This window comes from Pseudopipra pipra, chromosome 7 (assembly GCF_036250125.1).
Source record: "Pseudopipra pipra isolate bDixPip1 chromosome 7, bDixPip1.hap1, whole genome shotgun sequence".
NCBI lineage: Eukaryota > Metazoa > Chordata > Aves > Passeriformes > Pipridae > Pseudopipra > Pseudopipra pipra.
Genome location: NC_087555.1, coordinates 29,343,863 through 29,361,084, shown reverse-complemented (window position 1 = coordinate 29,361,084; position 17,222 = coordinate 29,343,863). Strand labels below are relative to the sequence as shown.

Genomic DNA, 17,222 nt, shown 5'->3' with positions numbered 1-17,222 from the left:
CCAGTTATCCCCCTGTGCATAGAAATAAATTGATGCTTTCAGATTAGCGATGCCAAAATGTCACTAGCCTAGGTGAATTTTAATGCAATCTCTTGTGTATGTGTGTTATTCACATTAAAAATATCACTTTGGCACAGAAGCCACTTGGGCTGACTTAAAAATGTTTCACCAGATAACAAGGAGACGTAAGAGTCACTGGAAGCATTTCCAATTTGGGATGTTTAATTAGACCTTATGACTGAAAATTCTTATGATCATCAGAAAATCAACATTCCAACATATTCCTGGTTATATTTATTAAATGTTCCCTTTTTTGGTCCTAAGTGTGAATGTTTGCAAAAATGTTGAATTAATACAACACACTTGACTTCACTGGCACATTTTACAAAAGGAGGAGAAAAAAATGTGGAAGCCACTGAAAACTAGAGGGTTCTTGCTTTGGAGAAAAACAAAGTTCAAGCCAATGCTACAGACAGGCTGGAACTCTTCCACAGTTTTAAAAGGAAAAGACCCTATTGAAGGCTCTTTTCACAAAACTCCTTTGCTTTCTTTGAATAAAAGAGGAACCAAGCACACTTAACGCTGTGTAAAACAGATTTCTTTCAGAGAAGCCAGCTTTATATTCAAGTCCCAGCTAGTTAATCTGCTCAAACTCATTTTTAACTTAAAGTCTGAGAAATTTGACACCACCACAGGGACTTAAAGTTTTTAGTCTAAATGGAATTTGCTGACAATACTCTCAGCTAGGGCACCGATATAGAGGATTGGTTTCTCTCATTAAGCTTGGTAAAAATGAATGTTTTCCTCTTTCAGGGAAAAAGAAGGAAGGGGACTAGTAAAGAATTCATTTTCTCTCTCCCTAGATCTGTAAGCTGTACTAGCTACATCTATATGATATCTTCAGATTGCATATGCCATAGTTGAATGCAGTTGTTTTGGAAGTGTCCGGGAAATCCTGCATTCCCTTGCCTAGAGGGGAGTACTCCCCTCCCTAAATTGCATGCTCTGCAGTAGAGGTCTGGCTATAAATACAGAAATTTGGTTATATCTACAGTGTAACTGGAGGTTGGCTTCCAAAATATAGATAGTGAACTATTTATGTGAAACTCCTGCTGAGAGCGGCTGGAAATCCCAAACGTGCATTGGAGCATGGTCAGGCATGTGCTGCACTTACACGTAAATATAATATCCTCTTGCATATCTACTTTTTGTGTATTGGTTTATAACTGAACAGAATTTCCTGGCAAAAACCTTTAATTACAAACACTGCATTACTCTCCTACAACTGTTGAATTTACCTAACCTGAGTTTTGTCAAATAATAACAACTTTATTCCCATGAATTAAGCAATCTTCAAATATATCTTCTCAATTTATCGTGTTTACTTCTTCAGAGTAACACATCTGTCTTATATAACTCTCATCAGACATTGTTTCTATCACAGTGTTCTTCGCTTTCATTCCCAAGAGTTGGGGTATTTGCACTCCTTAGCTTTGTATTAAAAAAAAAGGGGGGAGAAAAAATAAAATAAGAATTGTGTGCATCTCTGTAATCATGCTGTAGCCATGTAGGCATGACCAGTGTTTCTTTCTTTAGGCTAGAAATTGAGATTAGAGACTGAAAGTTGTAATAAAAGTAAATTATACTCTACAGTTGTCTTGGCTGGTCTCTGGGAATGGGAATAGGCACTAACTGCAGATGTAATGGAAGTTCTTTACTTTAGGCTGTTGAGCAGAATGTAACTATGCTCTGGTAGAAACAGTAATAAGCATATTTGCTGAATTTTTCCAGCCTCTGAATCATCTCAAAACTCCCCCTGTCAATATGAACTTAGCTCTGCTGAAGTGAGAGCTCAGGACAAAAAGCTGTGTCTTCCTCCTACATGCAGGCACTATCTGTTTCCATTTAATGACAGAGGAAAAACCAACTGCATGGTGCAGATTGGCAAGATCGTATTTCTGTTGATTGTCTTTATAGTGAACTGTAAGAAGGTTTAGGACGGATATTAGGAAAAGGTTCTTCACCAGACAGTGATTGGGCACTGGAACAGGTTCCCCAGGTCACAGCACCAAGCCTGACAGAGTTCAAGAACCTTTTGGACAATGCTCTCAGGCACATGACAGGATTTCTGGGACTGTCCCGTGCAGGGTCAAGAGTTGGACTTTGGGGATCCTTGTGGGTCCTTTCCAATTCAGGATGTTCTATGAGTTTATGATTCTTCTGCAGGGTCAATCTGGCTTCAGTTGGTACCTGTTTCTCTGTTTGCATAACACAGTTACCACTCCCTTTATCCATAACTTGCCTTACATGAAAACCAATAGCACTCTGCCAATGGATTTCATTCAGCAACAGTCAGAAGTAGTTAATATTTTCAATGCTTTAATGTATGAAAGCAGAAGTTCTCTGACACCATCAGTGGCTTTAAAAAAATGAAGGTGCAGAATTTTTGCAGACCCAACCAAATATTTGGTCTGCTAGTCTGAGCATTTTGCTAGTTTGAAACACAGGTTGTACATTTTAGCTGGTTTTAAAATCAGTGAGATTGCTAGCTTCTCCTTGTTTATTCCACCAGTTTATATGTTATTTCAGCCTCTAAATACGAGAGGATAAAACAGCTGCTGAGTTTCCAAATATGAAATTTCCCTAGCAGCCAAATGCTTATAGCCCTGCTGCCTTTTTCCAACAAACATAAAAGTGTAAAGGCTCGGATATCTGTACAAGTTACCAGATAGGAATAAACTGCCTGTGTGGTCTTTTGCTGACACATCTAATTCATTTTTCTTGCTCCTGAGCTGGGTGAATTGATGCTGGACTAAACGTTATGTCAATGTTAGTACTACACTGTGACTGACCTCTTGGCTTCCTCCCTCCTTAGGTACTCAATCTCTATTTGCAGCATGAAACTCACAGGCTTTTAATGCTTTCTATGTTCATGATCAGCAAAGACATAAGCAGGATGAAGACGATAATTTAGTCTGCCTGCAGATTTGGAAAGATATTACAGTGGCTCCCTTTTAGAAGATTGTCTTCTAATCTCAAGAGATTAGAAACTGCATTGCTTTTAAAATGAGTGAATGAATTTTTTACATTCTGAAAATGAAAACAAAAAAAAGCAAAAACCCAAGCCCTCATATGTCAGAAGAAAAGAAAGAATGGGCTCTGGGAAATGGATGAATGTGTGTTTCTTCACAATAAAGTTACTTCCCAAATATATCAAAACGCAATTGTGTTTAGGCACCTCCTGAACTTTATCCTGAAAGGAGCCTAAAGGATTTTACAGAAAGACTGCAAGTGAAAGAATGAATGGGGAAGAAAGCACAAGGCAAAAGGAGAGGTTATCTTTACTCCCTTTATGCTCCTTGTACTTCTAATCACCTGATAATCATCTGAACCCCGTAGTTCAGCTCCAGTAACTCACTATTCCAAACACTTCAGCTGGGTAACTTCATCCTTCACTCATTTCCCATTCCTTGCCCTACAGAAGCTATATAAGCTCTCTGAGGGTTTTGCTGGTTACAGTCCGTGGCTTGTAAGCTACAAAAATCTAAATGTAGGTCAAGATGAGTTGAAATCTTTTAAACACAGCCAGCCGCTGTTTCCTAAACATGTCTCTGAAGCAGCTGCACGAAGGATGTTTACAATTAAAAACAACTCTCAAGCAGCCAGTTAAGAATGCACAGGATTACTCTAGCGAGCAGCATTCATTAAACATCACATCTGAAATTTCATTGTTTTAAACTCGATCACATTTAGGATCTGCATCTAAAGAAGTGGAACTATTGACTTCCAGCATCCTGGAGGGCTCTTAGGGCAAAGGCTCAACTAGAAGATAAATGGTCCCAAAAGACTCTGGAGACAAACTGTGGCTGGGCACGAAGTGTGATGTCACACTGGCTTCTACTAGGATGGGAGATCCCTCACTCTTTTTTTTTCCTTCTTGATCTGATTTGTGCAAGCAAAAAGAAAAAAAAACCAAACCACTAAGAGAAAGCTCTGTGAGCTCTGCTGAAAATGAGTCAATCCCTTGAAACCCAGCAGGGGCACCGTCTGCTCTCCTTATGGAGCTCAGTGGCTTTCATCACAATTCAAGTGTCTCCTACTCCTCCCTCTCAGCTGAAGGCAGATGTGGGTTCACTGGCAACACTGGGTCTTGTTCTTTGTGAGTGTTTAGGGCCTGAGCAATCATTTTAAATTGAAAGCAGATATGGTGATGCTATTACAAGATTGTCTAGCGGAGCAACTCCCAACTGGTAAGACATGAGAACATTTACAAGAAAATGGGTTTCATGAAGCCTAGGCTAAAAATCAGCGCAGAAAAGCATAAGCATGATGCAGAGCAGTATCTCCTTAAAACAATACTTAAAAATGTTGAGAAGAAAACTCCTTCCGAAAAGGTGTTGGCAGTACAGACTTCAGTCAGACCATGGAGACGATCAAAGCAAGCTTGTGCCAGGCTCTGCATAGCTCTTGGGTTTTCATATTCTTTCTGCATTCTAATGCCAAATAAACATTTATCTGCAGAAAGAAAACGCTCATACAACAAGCATCTTTCTTTTAACAGCTCATGTGCCAATGGGTATGTAGCTGTGGAATTCCGTGCTTGTGCACTGCCGTTTGAAATCAACCTCAGTCACACAATTCATCAAAGATCAGGGATGTATGTCCACTTGTTTTTGACTAAAGAGGAAAACATCTGGCAATCCCGAATATGCCACAACCCTGCATTGAGAAAGAAAATGTAACAGTCTGGCTGGATGTAATTAGCACAGTGTGTACATACAGTTGAATGCTAGTACTATAAATAGCGTTACCTGGCACCAGTTTACCTGTGAAGTAAACTGACCAGTAGCTGTCTTTAAAATTCATTTGTACCAACTCATGGGTTTACTTCACTTTACAGATATTCTTAAAATTTTTTTGAAACTCTTTGTAACTTCATAGAGAATAAAATCTGCAGAGAGAGGTTTAACAGAAACGGTGAGAGGACTGAGGTACTCAGAACCTCCGACAACAAAGTTACTTTTCTTCAGGACTCCCATTTCAGCGACTCCAGTTTAAATAAAAATAAAAAAAATAAGCCTCTATTAATCTGTTTTCAAAGTCCCAGAGCCTTTAAAACAGGAATAGCCTCTTCTTCTCCTAACAGGGTGAATCTAAAGAAATTAGGAATAAGAAAACTATCACCGCCTTCTCTTGAAGAGGCAGCAGCAGTTCCTCCCAGTTCACTCACTTTGTACTGCACCTGAAAGAGTCAAAAGTAATGGCTATAACTTTTCATGGACTCATACTGGTAACTCCTTTTGTCCTTTGCAGAGGCTTGTGCTCAGGTACCAGGAGTGATGTACCAGAAAAAGCAAGCACTGCCTCCTTGTACAGCCTACTCAGGTAGCAGGGCACATGCTCTACCAATGGCAGAAAAATTCACCTCAGAATCAAAATGACAAACATTGAGGTCTCTGCAAATATAAAACTCCTGACATCGCTGCAGTGAAGTACATCTCTGCTGTGACTTGCTTATCTTGGCCATATTTTTCTGAGTTGATGGTTGCTGAAACAGTGAAGGGGAGAGAAAGAATTGTAACCTGCACTGTCGTTTGCTCTACCACCCCAGAGGTATCTCAGAGCCTGGTGAGGAGGGAAGTTCTCTGCATCTTTTTCTTTCCTTTTTCTGTAGCAGTTCAGAACCACATTTAAAGGTACCCAGCAGTAATCTGACCACAGCACGGGACAAAGCAAGAGAACAGAAAAAAAAGGCTTTATCCATAGAACCTGGGCTTTTTGTCTATCTTTTATCTTTTATGTCTATCCCCACGTATGTTTATGATCTGGCTATAAATCCATTTCAGATAAATAGCTGGCTAGGTTTTTTTTAAATGTGCAAATAAAAAAAAAAATTTAAAAAATATAGGAATAAAAAGGCTTTAAGTTTGCAATGTACCTCGTTTCCCTACCCCTCCCCTTCAGGGTCTCCAGCTCCACATTGTAAAACAGCAGTTCTAAGGTCTTATTGTTGAAGAGGATTCAATTTGTCCCCATCTCTCATTTGCTCTTCCTTCGTACACTAATTTAGCACTTAACACAATTAACTGTAAACGGTTTATTAAACTAAATCCCCTGTCCCAGATTTGGACATCCCTAGACAGATGTGCCAGCGCATGGGCCCTAGCCAGGCTCTGGAGGAGGAGGGGAGGCAAAGCCATCCCCGAGGCCCCTGTGTATCTGTGAGAGTGCCCCGTTGCTGACACTGGGGCAGTGCATGGCAGGGCTGCAGCTCCATACAGACCTCTACACACCCCATACACACCCACATGCTTGCACTCCCCTCAGACATCCTATCAAAGTCCCACGCAGACCTCCCCATACAATACATCCTCTGTGCACTCCCCCTAAACGCAGGATACGCTCTCACCCCAGAACACACGTACATATCCGGTGTGTATTTCATTCATGTCCCATGCCAGCCCATAAGCACAGTCCTCTGTGCTTCCCCATACACGCAGCCCACACATACACGGTCTATAACCCCCATGTACCCATTATACAGCCACCACATGGCTCTCCTGTGCCCAGCTCCTACAGCGCCCACGCACACCCCTACACACTCCTCATACACCCCCAGGCCCTGCTCTGTACACCCCCCACACACCCGCCTCTCCTGGGCGAGCTGCGCTCCACAGGTGCTGGGCTGGGCTGGGCTGGGCTGGGCTGGGCTGGGCTGGGCTGGGCTGGGCGTGCCACTGCCTCCGCTGGCTGTGGCGGGCCCGGGGAAGCCCGGCCGCTGCCGAACAAGGCTCCGCAGGGAAGGAGTTAAAGGCAGCCGCGCCGGCCGCAGTCGGTATCGCCGCCGGGCACCGCTTCCCCCGCGGGCTCCGCGCTTCCCCCGCTCCCGGACTGTGCGGGGCAGCCGCGGCCAGCTTAGCCTAGCCCAGCCGAGCCCAGCTGAGCCGAGCTGAGCGGCAGGTGGGCTCTGGGAGGCGGTCCGGGGCTGTGGAGCTCGGCGGGCGGGCGGACTCGTGGCCGCGGGGCTCTCCCTGCCGGCTGCGCCCCGGGACGCGGGGGGAAGCCCGTGGGCGGGCACGGGTGGGGGGTACCAGGGCATCCTCCGCAGGGGGAGGTGAAGTAGGCGGAGAAGGAGGAGGAGAAGGAGGGAAACCTGCTTCTCCAGAGGGACGAGGTAGCGGCGCTGCAGCGGGCCAGCCCAGCGGCTCGGGCTGCGGGCACATGCCGGGCTTGGAGCACCGGAGCCGCGGGATTCCTGCGGGTGCCTCAGCCCAGCTCCCGTCCCGTCCCGTCCCCTGCGAGAGCGTCAGCTGGGCTCCTGCAGGGAGGAGGGCTCACCTACGGCTCCTCTCCCAGAGTGCATTAATCCGAGAGCAAGCAAACCTGGTAGTAAGTACTTGTCATCTTTTATGTATGATTTGTTAAAGTTTTATTCTTCTCTGCTGGCAGGTAGCAAAGGATTTTTAGGAAAAAGCATTTATAGGCTCAGTTGTAAGGATAATCTCTCTGGCTCTCCTTTGGACTCCTGAGCCTTTCAAATACAAAGGTGCATATGTGGAGGCACATGTAGGAATGTTCCTTCGCTCCACATGCACATCTTTAATGTTTCAGACTAAATTATGTGTCGGTTTTTTTTTTTTTTTAACTTCTGCTGTTCTCAAAGTAATTTGTACCACGTTGCACAATATGCTTAGCGTCTTGAGAGAAGAGTAAATCCTGGTGACACATGCTGCATAAGGTTGGGGGAAGGAGATGAATATTTAAAATCATTAACTTGGCAGGGAGGGGGAATCACTTCTCTGCATGCTGCTTTCATGCTGTGGAGCAATGTACTTTTGGGGATTCTTTGCCTTTTAATCCTCTTTCCTGTGTATGCACATCTGGACTCTGGCCTGGCACTGCTCCCTGCACTCAGCCTGGAAGGGAGTGGCATGGCAGACTAGCAGGGGCTGGAGACCAGGGATGGAAAGACAGAGAATCCTTCCTTCCTCTTACAGTTTAAAGATACTTTTTAGCACCAGTCTTGTCTTCTGCAGAGTAAATCCATAGGAATACTTCTCCCAGAGTCAGGAAGTGGCATCATAAGTGTTTTGAAGGCTACATTATGCTCTCTACAAAGGGAATGGCTGAGACGATAAATGCAAATACCTGATTCCACACACCCTACTTCCCAGAGGATTCCAAGCATTGAGCCCTATGGGGGGTGAGCATGGAATTGCAGGATGTGCAGAAGGTGTGTTCCTACTGAGACTTCAAAATTATGCTACCTCTTTGTGCAGGGCTGAAAAGCCATTTCTGTCAGCGAAGCTGTAACAAAACTAGTAGTTCCTCTTGTATTTTAAATCCCTAACAGAACTACTATCTACATCCTTCTACTTCCTGCACACATCTTTATTTATTTTGCTAATTACTTGCATTATTATTTGCCAAATATATGTGTCTTCCTGTGCAACTTTGTTTGCTGAGATGTTCCTGGAACTAGGCTCTTAAGAGCACGTTTTAGGAGACTTCTGCTTTTAAATCAGAATTATTTTTACTAATAGCCGAATTGTTAATTTTTATCTGGTACGTATCTAAAGTACTTTCTGCTTCCTCAAATGATACTGTTCTTCTGTAGCTGGTCACTGTGTGCATTGTAGTTTGTAACAGAGTGCTCCTGATAACACATTTTCATGATACACTAATATTACACTCATCCTGAACACTTTGCATCCCAATGCTACAGAACAAGTGCTTTAACTCCGAAAGTAACTGGACTGACTTTGTTTTAGTAGGAGAATGTTTGCTGCCAGAGGACCGGTCATTAGAATGATAAGGGAGCATGTCCTGTGCTGGTGTGCAATATATTAATGGCATTTAACCTTTTTAGATAAGCATGAGCAGAAAGAGAGTGTCTGGTTTAATAAGCATCACAGCTAGGATTTTATATAAATGTGGGAGGCTCACAGAAGTTAATATCGCTGACCCAATTTTTATTGGTCTTGTAGGGAAATCTTAGTAGGTCTGCTGCAAAGCAAGTTAGAAATCTGATACTTTGCTGTTGCAAGCATCTCTCCATAGTTTTAGTTGCTTTGCTGCATGGTGCAAAGGAGGATGAAGGAAATAATTTAGTGAAGTTCTGTTGGTTTGCTTGTAGGATGCTGAAAGGGAATTTATAAAGTCTGAAATGAGCAGGGATTATGTATTGCCATTGGCTTCAGTTAAATGTAAGAGCTGCACAATTTTTCACCAGTTTTTGGTCTGTTTTGTGTTCTCCCTGACTCCTCCTTTAAGTTCATTAGGACTTCCTCTGGCCGGTGATCCGATTTTTACAGTCAATCAAAATCCATACCAATATCCTTACGCAGGCCAAATACACTGTATTTAGAAAGACTACAAACCAACAGCTACAAATTACTTTCAGAGCCCTCCTAAAACAAAATGCAGATGTAAATAGAGTTCAGAACAGCTCCAAATGCTGTGCCTTAAAGTTGTGGATGTCTAAATCCAGAAAATGTTCTCAGAAGCTGTTTGCAAGCCATGTAAGGAGATGGCTGAAGTTTTTGGTTAGACTCTGGAGAACTGCAGCCACAGTCTGTGGTTGTTGGACTCTTCTAGGTAGTTTGAATTAAGGTCTGAGCATGGGCTGGAAGTGATCCTGGTTTTGTGGGCAGACTTGTCTCCTCTCCTTCATAAACTTGTCAAGTTCATAATAAAACATGCTGCGGTTGTTTGCTTTTGCTGTGTTTAGAGCTGTACTCAATAGCTTTTCCAAACTTTGTTCCACAGGTATGAGTTAGGAGGTAATGAAGATAATTTTTTTTCTCCCACTGGCTGGTTAATACACTCTTCTCTCTTTGATGCTAAATGACTCTTTTTTTAACCTCCCTTTGGAAGGTAGGTGTCCTTTCTCTCATTGCTCTAGAAGCACATTGCTGCATGTGTTGCAGTAGACTATCTAAACTTTTTCAGTGGCATCTACTGTGCCAGACAGCATCCTAGCAAACCCTGTACAGCTGCCTCCATCCCCTTCACTGATGGAAATGCTTTTGTGATGTACACTAGGACTACATATGTTGTTTGGATTTCAGCACTGCATGCAGAGAAGATATGATTAATCCATAGTGCTGAAAAGGATTCATTGGTGAAGCCAGATGGATTCAGGTAGGATGGACTCTGGGAGATTTTTTTAAATTTAGCACAGCTTTAAATGTTGTCTGTGTCATCTGTGATTACAGTGTGGGTTTTGCTAAAATCTGGGTCTTTTGTACAGGGTCTGTTGAACATGCTACAGCAAGATCTGTCTCTAATAATGTCTTCATTAAGTGTCTCTACAAACAGAAGAGTATACTAATTGCCAGAATAACATGCTGTTTGGCTCTTTGAACAAGCTACTGAACACTAACTTATGAATGGAAACTTAAAAGGTTCATTAGCAACCTGCTACATGAAAGAAATGCCAAAATGAAATGAAAATACATTTGTACTCCTGTTGTTGTTGCTATTAAAGCTGATATAGAATTCCAGTTTAGTTTTTGTGGGCATCTTGACTAATTTAATAAACATTTTTGTGCCTCTGGAGTTTCAGCAGCTGCTCCCTGTATAAAAGCTGGGAATAACTAGTTCTGCTTTGGTAGAAATGAAAGGAGAATTGAGCTCTATAGAAATGAGGAGATTAGAGCTCTATGAGGCATATACCCCTTTAATGCTGCTGGAAGGCAAACTCACTCAAATAATCCTAACTCTCACTTCTGGTGAGCAGAAATTCTAGGGGGGAAAGAAATTCCCTTAGTGACTTATTAACAAAGGCTTTTCAGGTTTGCTGGGATTTATCATGTGAGCCTAATCTACCTTTTGTTCATCCAGTTGGCAGGCTTTAAGATTTAAAAGGGTCTACAGAAACTCCTCCCCCAGACTCCTTATTTAATTAAAGAGGCTTGGTGCATTATTTACCTTTGAGTCTTCCATTTATGTGGGAACAATGAGTTGGGGTTAACAAATTGTAAAATATTTGTGAATGCTGCATTATAAGCAGCGAAAAGAAGCAAACTCTGATTATACCTTCAAATTTACACTGACCTACATAGGTTCAGTCAGAATGTCTGGAAGTGAGGCCAGCCCTACATAAGTACTGAAGTATAAATACAGGTGTCCAACTCTACAGCAAATTTCCCTGCCCCTGTAGGCAATTCAAAGGGCCTGGATGAGGGTCAGTTTCTTTTGCTGCTATGAGAGCTCTCTGGATTTATCTGATGTGCAGATCAGGCCTTGCAGGCACCAATATTTTCTATATTTTGCTTTGGTAGTCCAGTAAAGACAGACTGGTAACTGTAGTTCTCTTATTGGTTCCCTCAGTTTCTACTCCTCCCCCACTCCATTCATCCCTGTAGCTGTGAGCATCAAGTTGCAGATAAAACGACTTCTGAGACAGCAATGGGATGCAGCTCTTGCCAAAGGCAATTAAGTGCTTAGGATTACAGTGTGCTTTACAAAGTGTGTTCTTGCTGAATCCTTTTCCTCTTCTGCTTGCTGGCACAAAGCAGTTTCTTGGCACTTAGCTTTGTTATAACAAGTCTGAGAATTGCTAAACTTCATTACAGCGTGTCCGCTCTTCTGAAGAAGTCTAGCAAGCTGCAGTGTCTTCTGTTTTGAGGACAGTCTTGCTGGTGATTCTTTAGTAAGACTCAGCTTGACCTCATCACCTCTGCTGTAATTGGATTAAATTCGCTCACTTGCCAAAAACACGGCCAGCTGACAGCATAGTAATTATTCGGACTGAAGTGCTGTTTTGTAGGCATAGGTTCCTTGGTACCAAAGATGGTTTTAGGGCTTGTGCTGCAGCTGATGTGCCAGAGGGATACAGAATTGTCACTGAGGGAGGTTTTCACTTTTCTTCATCATAAAAGTGAAAGTAGAAGATATAACCTGTGGGAGAAGAAATGGCTGGCTCTACTTGCCAGTCATGTGCATCGCTTACTGCTGCTTCTTGTGAAATGTGATAAATTGCTGAGAGTCCAGAGACATCCTGGCTGAGGAAAGTGAGTGATGGCATGTGCTGTTTTACACACCCACTGCAGTTTATTTCTAATTATTGCACAGCAGGCTAAGATCATTATTTTGAGTTGTCTTTTTACTGCTTTTTGTGTTATTCTTCAGCAGTCTTGTGATCTGATGTATTTGCAGAGTGACAGGATGATATCTGAACAGAAAAATGTGCCCAGAAGGACACTGGAACTGTGTAGTGAAGGATAATCTGATCACCAAGGCTGCAGTTTCATCCTGAGACCTTTTATATACTCTTTAAACCAGTGTAATCCAGCTTTCAGTGGGAACCACTGCTAAGTAGCAAAAATCACTATCCTGATTGTTAACCTCAGCAAAATGTTAAGGGAGGAGTGAGTAACGGGGAGACCAAGAACTGAGTTGCAAATACTCTTATAAAGAGGATTTGAGTGGCTGGAGAGACACAGTGGTACAGACACTCTCAGAGATGATCCAAATAATGAAAGGATCCCTGTTTTGTGAGTTAGCTTTTTCTTATCTGCCTGGAAGTACTGCAAGTTTCCTGTTTGCTGCCAAGGCCTGTAAAGAGTTGCATTTTGCAGTCAGCATGGGTCAGAGGAACTAGAGCTCCCAGCTCTTTGTTCCTATCAGGACATTGTTGCATTTCATTTCAAAGTGATGTTGTTTTTTCTAAATTCTATAAATATTTACCGTGTGAAACAATAGATAAACAAGGAAAATAAGGATGTGAGATTTTCCATGTATACTAAGTGAGAGTTACAATTTCATTTGTTGTATAAATGTGCAGTGCAAATAATAACAAGGATGCCTGCTTTAATACCCCATTATAACATGGTTGCCTAATCATATTTTTGGCAATGTTAACTATTATGAAGTTGCTTGTTACTTAATGGAATAGATATATAATTCCATTGATTCTTGAAAATGATGTAAGTAGTTTGTTAAATATTAAGGGTTTTTTTTTTCTTCACATATTTTATGTATTTGGAATCAGTGCCATTAAAAAAAAGACAAAACATTGACCATCTCTCCTGGGCAAGAATTAACAGCCTAGCTGGGTAAAAAAAAGTATAAAGGGCATGTTCTGTAAGAAGCACTGTCAAAGACTAGGTCAGGGAACCACTGTCTGTATGTTCTTATGCTCTTGACTGTATCAAAAGGAAAGTTACAAACCAGAAGCAGTAAGCAGGCTGTGTTTCAAACACAGAGGAAAGAGAAATTTGTCAAGAATGGCCGGCTTCACTCAGGTTATTTACCTCAGATGTTTTAAGATCATAGCTTTCCTTTCCTTTGGTGGAAGAGGAGGAGGAAGGTCTTAAATCAGTGCTTCATGTCTGAGAGTTACTGACTCCACATCACTAATTGAAGTCCAGTCTGGTTTTGGAGGTGAGAAGCCTTTTCTGTTTTGTGCAGTGTAATTTCTGCCAGTGCTGTGGTGTGTTAGGTTGGTGAGATCTGCCTCTGCTGCTACTGTGTAAGTTCTGACATTGTGGCTATGGTAGTCTCAGGGGGTGTATCTTGGACAGAGCCTGAGAGACCATTGCAGAGGGAGTCCTGGCTTTGAAATTTGACAGCTGCTGTATGGGTATCTCACTCCCAGCACCAGAGCAGTGCAGTTCCTCTGACCTCAACAGAGTTGCAGCATTCATGGTTTTCAGTGATGTGGGAGCAAAACTGGGCCTATATTCTTTTAAATGGTCTATTTAGCAGCCCTTTTCCATATGCAGTCTCCATGCCAGTGACAGGAGCTTCCTGGAACTGACAAGAGACACAAAAGACCCCCTTCTCTAAACCACTGGACCTTAAGAATATTGAAAAGATGTTACAACAAGCCTCATAATACACCATTGTCAGGCTCTCTCTGAAGATGCCTGCAGTGGTATCATGCCTCTAAGCTTTCAAGAGGGGGTGTGATGACCCCACATGGAAAAAAATACAAGAGTAATGGTTTGGGTGGCTGTGAGGAATTTCATAGTACTACTTCCCCTGGCTGTAATTTGAAACCAGCTGGAGGCGTTTAGTGCTGACTGAACTCGTATAAGAGGCAAGCAAATATCTGAGCATGGATCATGCAGGTTTTTTAGGAAGAGATCTTGGCTTGTGAACCTGTGCATGTCTGGGTGCATCTCTCTCATGGAGAGAGGAGTGGTGAAAGAAGGTTTGTTTCACTGTCTTCTACATTTCCCTTTCTTATTCCTACTCATTTTCCTGTTCCTTTGCAGTACCGCAGTTTTTCACGTTGCTGTGAAAGTGTCCGTGCTTGTGAGTGGAGTGAGCACATTTGAATGGAAGAGGGTTTGTGAAGTCTGAGTTTTGGCATTCCTAGGGGAGTGGCAGGGTTTGCATTCTGTGCTGCTTCAGCCCTGCTCAGGGATGTGCCATAACTGTGTGGTGCTCTGGGAAGCCACCTCTGTGTAGCCAGGAAAGCAGCCTCGAGTCGGAGAATTACACTTTTTTTTTATTATTTTCTTGTCAATTGATACAAACTTCAGATCACCGACTTGGATACTGAAGAACAAGACTACCACAAACAAGTATGAAGTCGCTTACAGAAATATTTACTTCACCCCTTCCTTTGTGGTCCCCTCTTGCTGTGCACTCAGTGCAGGTCACAGACAGCAGCAGCCCTGAGGACTCCTGTCCCTCAGGATGTGACCCCACTTGGTGTCTCCAGCCCTCAGGAGCTGCCGTTTTCTTTCCCTAACTCCTGGTATCCAGATGTTCTCTGGCTGATGGGCTGATGCCACACTCTGGTGTGTAGCAGTTTTTACCACTCGGGCTCCCCCAGTGCCAGAGCTGGTGGAAACCATCTGGGATTGGCTTGGGGTGGCTCAAGGGCCCCTGTGCCTCTTGTCCCTCATGCCATTTCCCAGTGGGTTATATGAGGGATGTGTCCAGAGGTGTGGCTGTGGGATGGCAGTCAGTATCCGAGGGGTGAGTGACAAGGCAGGAGCAGTGCTGTGCAGGCCTGACCAACAGCCAGGCAGGCTCCAAAGCGCTTCCCTCCATTTTAGCTCAGTCCTGACCTGTGGGACCAAGGTTTTATTGCAACTGATGGGGAATTTTGCTTGTTACATGCTAAAGTAGGCCTGAACATGAGTGCTGGGATACTGATGGATCAATTAAGCACATCTCAGAGAGAGTAAAAGTCAATAAATGGCTATTTGATCTGGGTTTTCCTCAAATGCTTCTAAACTCAGTGAGCAGAAGTACTACTCCTTCATTTACCTGAAAGTGTGCCTTTATTGAGTTTATCTCAGTTGACTAGTAAAGTATTTAGTTTTCATCCAATCTATTTAGTTCTTATCTGATATGGAACTCAGTTACATTCCTTTTCCAAGGAATTTCCAAGCTAGAGCTGTGGATGTTAGGGTCATCCTGTTTAGTCTGAGCAGAAGTGGGGGCTCTGTTCCTGACTGGACCATAGTGACAGCCAGAAAATAAGGTTATAAAAGTCAGCTACTGGCATAGCATCTCACCAGCAAGGACAGTCAGAGATGGTCAGATAGTTCTCCAGGTGAAATAGTGTGGACCTTACTCCATTCTCCACATGCGTGATATTGACTTCAATGCAGTATCTTCTAACTGCAAACACTTTACCACTCTTTGCTTTGTCTCAGAGGGTAAAAGCAAACATAAATGTGTAAATAAGTTTTGGTACTTGATGTTATATTGGTTTTATATTATATTGTACTTTGCTTGACAACTGGGGTAACCCTCTTTGAACTTGCTGGGAAGATTCATCAGCGCATGAGCTGTTCAGGGTGCCGTGTGGGTGCCAGGTACCTGTATATTACATTAGCAACATATGGATATCGATATTGGAGCAGGAAATTGCAGCAATAGGCCTACTTCTCACTAAATTAAGGTGAAGGAGAAAAATGCATGATGATTCATGTCTGTTCATGCCTGTGAGGTTTTTCTCTATATAGCTTTCCAGTGCTATTTCCATTCTAGCTGGTTTTATTACAAGTGTAAGGTTTTGAGATGGACTGTGTCAAGGGCAGGAATAAGGGAACTTTGTCAAACTTTGTTAATTTTTTATCTGTGTGGCAAAGAATTTTTTTCCTGAAGAACCAAAATTTTTTTTTTAAACTGTAAGAGTAACAGGATGATGAACTAAATTGAATCTCAAAACAAAGGATTTATTGTCTTGAAAACAAACTTGCTGTAATTGCATTTCTTGTGAGTTTTTTTTTCTTCTGTTGAAGCTCATATTTCACTTAAAAGACAGGAAATACAAGTCTGCTGATTACATTTTTTAAAGCTATAAATAACTTACTGTCTTCAAAGATGGTGTTAATTTTAAAAAATGCTTCTAAAGTGAAACTTTGGTGAATTAAAAATTAAATTATATGGGTAAAATAACTACTTGTTATGTAGTTGATGTCTGTACTGTGTGTACAGATGTTAAAAGTGCTTTCAGAGGGAAGGGTGTTATAAGAAAAGTTCTGGCACCTGTAACTGGTCTAAATTGTTTTATTTCCTATTCTTTGCTGTCTGTATCTCCTTGTCCCATTCTCACCCCTGCCATGAGGGGTAATGAATGTTTATAATCTATCACCTTGCTACTTTGCTGGGGTCATTGCTTATCCTCAGGAAGTGGTGTAATATGTGGGAATGCTGAAGTCTATCTAAAAAATAAATGACATTAGAACTGGCTCAGTGTTCCAGTTAGCCCTATATTGTGACGAGTTAACAGGAGAACCTTCAACAGCTTTTTTTTGAGATCCACTTCTCTCCCTACCTCTCCAGTTTCCACAGCTCTTGTGTTAAGGATATTAGAGGATGTGTACCTGTTTAGTCCTTTAAGTGTCTATTTATAGGCCTGTTGTCCAGAGTTTGTTTAATCCCTTTTTGAACCCATGGACATCCTTTGCCTTCACAGGCTTGCGTGACAGCAAGTTCCAGAAGCTTGTAACCTGCTGGGTAAACAAGTGGTTTCTATTTAAATTAGTTGATTGCTTGCTGCAGTGAGTACTGCCTTGTTCTAATTTTGTAGGATTGGACAATAACAGCTAATGGGTTTTTTGTCATACCTGGTCATATCCACCCTCAACCTTCTCTCCAAACTGAAGAGTCACAGCCTTTTTAGTATGTCCATGTAAAGCATCTGCTCCATTTCCATTTAGTTGCCCTTTTTGGCAACTTGCTGTGTCCTTCTTGGTATGGGGAGAGCAAGTTATAACACTCAAGTTGTGGAAGTGCTCAGGTTGTGG

The 17,222-nt window shown here is 42.4% G+C and overlaps 1 protein-coding gene across 2 annotated transcripts in view; it reads left to right on the top strand.

Annotated features, from left to right (window-relative positions):
• Window positions 1-7,182: 7,182 nt before the first annotated feature.
• The window catches only part of MYLK (myosin light chain kinase), a 200,060-nt gene continuing 190,020 nt past the window's right edge, over window positions 7,183-17,222 (top strand). For both annotated transcript variants that reach the window (XM_064661434.1, XM_064661433.1), the window contains exon 1: window positions 7,183-7,389. In XM_064661434.1, coding sequence (XP_064517504.1) covers window positions 7,222-7,389 — 168 coding nt within the window. In that variant the 5' untranslated portion in view covers window positions 7,183-7,221. The remainder of the gene's footprint in view (window positions 7,390-17,222) is intronic.